This window comes from Trachymyrmex cornetzi, unplaced genomic scaffold (genome assembly GCF_001594075.2).
Source record: "Trachymyrmex cornetzi isolate Tcor2-1 unplaced genomic scaffold, Tcor1.1 scaffold392, whole genome shotgun sequence".
NCBI lineage: Eukaryota > Metazoa > Arthropoda > Insecta > Hymenoptera > Formicidae > Trachymyrmex > Trachymyrmex cornetzi.
In genome coordinates, this window is record NW_017298663.1 from 851 (window position 1) to 8,493 (window position 7,643).

At 30.9% G+C, this 7,643-nt stretch overlaps 1 protein-coding gene across 2 annotated transcripts in view; it reads right to left on the bottom strand.

The window, feature by feature from the left end:
- Positions 1-1,601: 1,601 nt before the first annotated feature.
- Positions 1,602-7,643, bottom strand: part of LOC108764109 (uncharacterized) — a 15,071-nt gene continuing 9,029 nt past the window's right edge. For both annotated transcript variants that reach the window (XM_018512152.1, XM_018512153.1), the window contains exon 3: positions 1,602-6,636. In XM_018512152.1, the coding sequence (XP_018367654.1) occupies positions 1,651-6,636 (4,986 nt within the window). In that variant the 3' untranslated portion in view covers positions 1,602-1,650. The remainder of the gene's footprint in view (positions 6,637-7,643) is intronic.

Consider the following 7,643-nt stretch of genomic DNA (forward strand, 5'->3'; position numbering starts at 1 on the left):
TGCTACTTACAAAAACACTAGAATTATGTTATTCCTACTTATTCTTATACATGTAACACAAACTTCAAAAATATTTAGAGGTGATATTAGATTTTGTAAAGTTCGATTATAATTTTAATTTTGGGAATTCTATTTAAGGAAATTCTAAAGTCATCTGTTTTACTGATTATTTTTCAAATAAGTATTTTTCTAACTTCCTTTATACACACACAAATTTACAAAATCTTTTTCTACAATTAAAGTATAACGGCAAATGCAGTCCAAACCGGTTGATTCTATATCAAAAACAAAAAAGTTGGAAAGTTACAGTTATCAATTTTTAGCGTCGACGTAACCTAACCTAACAATATTCACTTTACAAATTTCATACTCTGTATGTATAAAATCTTGGACTAGAAGTTAAACGAACAAAGCAAAAATTAAATGAAAATGTTTTTAAAATTAGACTTAGATATCTAATATGAAAGTTTAGTTATAAAATTTGTGCACATGTAAGCATACGATATTGATGTAATAATGTGTAAAGATGTGTCAATGGCACGTAAATCCTACGTGTGTAAATTTTACTAAATCGGTAAAATAGACAACTTTAGGATTTTCTTAACAACGTAATTAAATCAATTTACAATATTTGATAATTAATGTAAGATTAATATATCGAGATTAATATCTTAATTATAATAAGATTATTTATTATATTAATATATAATAATTAATATTAATATAATATCTATTAATTAATATAAAATTATAATGTTAACAATAATATAATAAATAAAACCCTAATGCACTTATGGGCCCATATTCAGAACGCGCTTACAAAGATGTATGTTAACGCACTAACATACTATACTTTACATCATGTATATTATAGAATTTCAGAGATAAAAACGCGTTCTGAATACGGGTTATATTGTTTGATAAATAGATATAAATATCGCTCATATTTGGTACACAATGACACAACTTAAAAAACAAAATTTTTCAGAAAATAAATGTTAAATCATAAACATTTTATAATATTAATTTTTTAATTCAATTTTAGTCTAATAATTGATTACAAAAGAATAACAGTATGTTCTTTTTTTAAGTATGTTTCTAAAGTACGTTTTTTTCTTTGCATTTCTGGTTTTTTTGCACGCAACTAAAAAAATTTTCATTTTTCCGTCATGTCGTGTAGCAAATGAACGATATATTTACGCAATAACTACTTCTTTTTTTTATTTAAAGAAGTTACATACAAATTGATAATAACTTTTCCTACTTATCTCGCATTAGTAATAACTAACTTATCCTACTTTTTTCGCATTCGTTTATAATTTAATTTTTTATTCGTTTATATATAAGTACATACATTTGATTTGATAAAACAGAATCAATATAGCTAACTAATCAGAATTCAATATTAATTAGATATTATAGATATCCACATGTGTTGCAATAAATTTTATACATATATAAAATTATTTATATATATATAAATTGCAATAAAAAATTAAATTTGTCCTCACTCGACTCTTTCTGCAACAAATTATCAAAACTGAAATGACATTTTTTTGTTTTACAGTTTATCATTTAAATATTTTGTAAATTGATGTGTGCGTTAACTGCATTTTAATAGCAATTTGATATCAAAATTGTTTGTTTAATCTATAGGAGTTTCGATGCAGAATCCATAGATAAATTTTCAATGATCTTTGCAAGAGGCTTCACTCTTAATTTACCAATTTTCTCATTCTGTTCTTTGTAATTGAGCGCTGTAACTTCGGCTGCTTCTTGATCTGATGTATTCTTGACGTTATCATCATCATCTATAGTAATTGTTTCAGGAACTGTGCTTTTTCTGTTAACGTTTGTCTGTATTGGAGGATTATGCACGTTATTAATTTTCGTCATCTCTTGAGAGTTTGGGATATACACATAATATGTATGAGAGTTTCTCAAATGCTTCTTATACTTGGTCTCATCAGGGAAGGTACATGGACACAATAAACATTCTATCATAGAGGCTTTCTGAGATTTATTCACCTGTGGAACAGTCAATTCATCAGTTCGAATGGAAACGATGGAATCTGCATGAGCATATTTGAGATGTGCATGGAAGAACAGCAAAGATGGGTATTCTAGCGGACATAATGGGCATGAATAACCATGACCAGTGGCGTATCTGTTCGCTGATTCAGATTTCTGATTTGTAATTTCATTGCTTTTCCAAGGTTTTGGCATAACACGTTTGAATGTTGATAGGGATCTAGTTGGTAAAAGATATGCAGTTTTGGATTTATTAATTATTATAGATCCCTTAGTTAATGAGTTAGTTTTAAACTCATTGGTCGAACCAGATTTTAAAGGAATTTCATCACCTTTTTGGAGATTGTTGGTTGATCCAAGTAGAGAAATTGACATGTTATCTTTGGATTCAGTATTGGATATAGTTTTAAATATCGATCCAGTAGGTAGAAAAACTGGAGCGTTGTTTCCAACTTCAGTATTTGATGCACCAACCCTAGAAGTTGTTGCAACGGATGAAGAAACTGGAATATCTGTTTTTGATTCCGTATTTAATGCAATAATACTACACGTCGAGATACTGTCTTTAGATTTGTTAATACATGGATTTGAATTCTTCTCTGTAATTGTATCTTTTGGATACATAATTCTAAAGTTCTTAAATAATTCAACAGTTTTATTGTTCATTCCATTTTTAGCTATAGTACTTCCGATGTTATTAGATTGTTGAATCGTCGATCTTTGAAGAAATTTAACTAATTTACTTTCAGTTGATGATGATGACGATGATGATGATGATGACGATGACAGTGACGATGTTGATGGTATTTGACCAATTTCAAATTGTTTATGAATGCTATTGCTATTAGTAATGGGAAGAGCAAGTTTTAAAGTAGCTCGTTCAGCTATCATATCATCCATATGAACATAAACAATATGTGTTTGGACAGTGTTAGGAGTAGAGAACTTCATATCACAAAATAAGCATTTGTATTCAGTTACATTACATGTATTGTTCTTAGATTTACTTGGATATATTATATTTGAAGATGATAGCTGATTACAATTCTTCCAATTATCCGTATTATTGCTGATAATATTTGAATGGAAGTGCTTTTCGTGACAGTTCAATGAAATATCTGTTTCCAGGATTTCGCCACAAATGTGACACATATGTCCATTATAAACATCCCGACAGAAATGAGTTAATTTCTTATGTTGATTAAGAAAATCAAATGTTTTGCATCGTCTATTACACTTGTCACATTTAAAATCGCCATCATTGGAATAAAATTCTTTGTGCATTACTATATGATCCATATTTTTACATTTCATTTGACAAATTTGGCAAGTATACTTATTGGATTGTTCATTTTGTTTTTCTTGATCTATAGAACAATTTCTAATCTGTTTCTGGATGTTGGATGAATCTCGGCTTCTATTCTTGATATCTTCAAATTCTTTTGCAGTCTCATCTAAATTCACTTCATTCGAATGCACATGCATATTATGCGAATAAAAATGTGACTCATGATTGAATCCCTCATGGCATACCTCGCAGATGTGATTGTATGACTTGCGTTTATCTTCTGGACAATGTGTAAGTTTGTTATGATGATGAAACATGTACATTCCTTGAAAGTTTTGTTCACAGAGTGAGCATCTAAATGTATGATTTTTATAATAGTACATTCGATGTTCAACATAGCGATCATGAGTTTCAAATACCAAATTACAAACGTTACATACTGTGCTATGGATAATTGTTTCGTTGGATTTCTCTTGATTTATATTAGGATTGCGTGTGAGCGTATTGAGTACTTGTTGACCATGTAAGTGTAATATATGAGACCGAAGATCGTATTTTTTGAAAAAACCTTGGTTACAGAATACGCAATGAAAATGGTAAGTTTGCGATATATGTGGTACATGCGCTGCAGTGATATGTGACTGTAAAAAACGTTTAGAACTAAATCCAGTGCCACACAATGGACAAACATCGGAGGTAAAGTTAAAATTGCGTACATGTGTCTCCAAATTCTTGGAAGTTTGAAATTGCTTTCCACATATATCGCAGGGATAAGTTCCATTCTTTGTTGCAATGTTATTCAATTGCGTATTAGCGACATCTTGATTACTAATTGTGGAGTTATTTTCCAAAAGCTTTTTAGGGTGTTGCGATTCATTAATAGTTCCTATTTCCTCCTCAATTAAGTTATTATTAACAAGAATGTTTTGATTAGCTTCATTAATTTCTTGTTCTTTTTTATTATGAAACGATATTTGATGTTCATTCGATTTTTTTACACAATCGCTATTTAATGGATTACATAAATCATTAATTTTTTCGTGACATGTTATGTCAATATCATCGGTCTTCTCGTGCTGTACTTCAGGAATATCCTTCGGGTATAAATTTGCTTCTTCCATGGAATCTTTCTGATCATCCATTTCTTTTTGTGCTGTACAACCACTTTGATGTTCCTTCAAAGATGTTGTCGACAAGAATGTCTCGTCATGAAGATACTTAGATTTTTTGGTCAAGTTGCATTCTAATTCAGTATCTATTAAATATTGGTCGTCTTGTCGTTGAATATACTTCAGACAATGAACATTTAAGTGTTGCTTCAGCGCTTCATAATCAGATAATAGCATATAACAAATACAACATTGATTTTGTTTAGAAACATGTTCGCGTAGATAATGCTGAAGTAATTTATGCTTTAACTTATAACGTGCACCACATATGCTTGACATATATGCTATATGAGACGACTTAATATGTATACGTTTAGCCAATTTTGAAGAAAAACTCTCCTTACAAACTTTACACAAAAAATAATTGTTGTTGTGTTTCTCGACATCCGGTGTTTTTTCTTTTATATGTACAGTTGGAACAACTGTTAAACGTTCCAAAGAAACCTCTACGTCTTTTAGCTTTACTTCATTTCGTACATCACTTTCTTGAAAGTTGCATACAGGAGTAAGACAAGTGTTTTTCATGGATTTAAGAGCAGAAATTTGATAAGAATTTCTTGGTTGTTCATCACATCTTGTTAAAAAAATTGAACACTCCCTGCATTTAAAATGAGCCATAATAATTTTCCAATCCACTTTAGAAGTTATCTTTTCTAAATCAATCTCGTTTCCTTTATTTTTAATATCAAATTGTGTACCAAATCGAGACTTCTTAGATATACTTTTGTTCTCCCTCTTTCCTAAATTTGAACTTGCTTCCACGGAAGAAACTCCATTTAAAGATCGTAAACTGTAAGGTATTCCACGATCATATGAAATAATATTACTTGTTCCATCTTCGGTTATTTTATCTTCGACAACCGTATCAGAAAGTTTTTCCAGAAAAGACTTCATCATTTCAACATCTGCATGTAGTTTTACAAATGGCTTTTTATGCACTTCATGTTTCGTACTTTGTTTCTGAATAGAACTTACCGTTCGTTTTAGAAGATTATCTGATTGTGTAGATAAAGGATCAGATGGTCCATTTTGTTCTTCTGGAAGTTTTTCTATTTGATCATCACGATGTAAAGCACACGTAGGAAAATCATCTTTTGTAACGTTCAATTTACTTGGACTGAATTTAATATTGTGTTTCTTTTTGTAAAGCTCAAGATATTCCGTTAATGTTGGTTGCCGTAATCTTTTAGTTGGCGACACTTCATTATTGAATAATTTTTCGGTTCTTGATTTCTCAGTATTAATCACATCATCGTTATGGGATTTATTTACGTTGATAAGTGTAGTATTTATCTTTTCTGATTGAACAAGATTATTTGAACATAATGAGTTTTTATTTGCGCTAGTTCTTAAAATATCATCTTTAGGAGATGTATTTATTTCAAAGATCTTGGATTCACGTTTAACAGTGTCATTAAAACATATTAACTCATTATGTACATGAAATAAGTGGGATTGTAAAAGGAATTTTTTCGTAAAAATACGACCACAAAAATTGCAATTGTATGAAGATAAGAATATACGCACGTTATGTGTGCAATGACACGTATCAGACTGTAATTTGTCATTACCTACGAAATATTTATTACAAACCCTGCACTTATTACTTTTATCAAGTTCGTAATATTGTTTATGGAGTTTCCAATGTGAAAGACAATTGAATTTCCTAAAACATATGTCACATGTAAATCCGTTTTTTACTAATTTATTTTTACATTGTATTTTTTTTTTATAATCTAATGTAATGCTTTTTTGTTTCCTTTTTCTCTTAACACTTTTGGTTACTGAACATAATGCACTAGTGTTTTTATTACTAAAGACTTCATTGGAATATTTTCGTTTCTTAAAACGTGGTAAGGTATCATCTATTTCTTTTTTTGTTTTTGCATTTTTACGATCTGTATTAACAGTATTAGTCACGTCGTTTGAATGTGCATTATGACCATTCGATGAATGTCTGTTTTCTGTGTTATTTATGCTTTTACATGACGTATTAGATAATGATTTGTCGTAATAATGATGATCATGATCAATTAAACTATAATAATTTCTAACTATAGGAGTATCATCTTCGGTTGTATCAGTATTCGATGTTGTATCGATAGGCTCTTCCTTAATCTTCGTCCCATTTTGGATTTCTATACCAAGCTGAAAAACATATAAATCAATCTTAACTTCCTAAATCTGCTACAAGACAATGAAATATATTCAAAATCCCATAAATATAAAAAACTAATTTAAAAAACTAAAATGTATTAATAACGTAAATATGCATCACAAACAGTGCCTTGCTGAATGAATTTAGTATTCTTTCTCTTCCATTTAATAAGTATAAACTCAGGATTTGGAAATACCTAGTTACTTTTAACTAAGTTACAGTTACTTTTTTTAGGTGTACAACTTTGCTTCCGCCGTTTTCCTATAGATGGCTTTAGCGGTAAGTGGTGGTCGAAATAAATAGATCATAGACGTCATACAATAAACTTGGGCATCTGTCAACATAACCCCATAGAAACATTAGTCGATTTGTGTCTGCATCATAAAGTTATTCTCGATTGAAAATGTCAGTTTACGAGCCAAATTCTCGTCATTTGCGGGAGGTTTTAATTTTCTGCTTCAATATGAAGAAATTTGCGGCTGAGGCTCATCGAATGCTCTCAAATACTTATGGTGAGACCGCTATTAGTGAAAGAATGTATCGTGAGTGGTTCCAACGTTTCAAGAACGGTGATTTTAACGTCGAAGACCGGCATAGCGGTGGAAGAGAGAAGGTTTTCGAAGATGCAGAATTGGAGGCATTACTTGATCAAGACTCGTGTCAAAATCAAGAAGAATTGGCACGATCATTGGGAGTGACTCAACAAGCCATTTCAAAACGCCTCAAAGCCATGGGAATGATTCAAGAGCAAGGAAATTGGGTGCCGTACGAGTTGAAGTCGAGATGTTGAACGGCGTTTGTTTACTTGTGAACAGCTGCTTGAAAGGCATAGACGGAAGGGATTTCTGCATCGCATTGTGACTGGGGACGAAAAATGAGTTCATTACGATAACCCCAAGCGCAGAAAATCATGGGGAGTTTTCGACCATGCTTCCACGTCGACGGCCAAACCGAATATTCACGGCTCCAAGGTCATGCTCTGTATTTGGTGGGACCA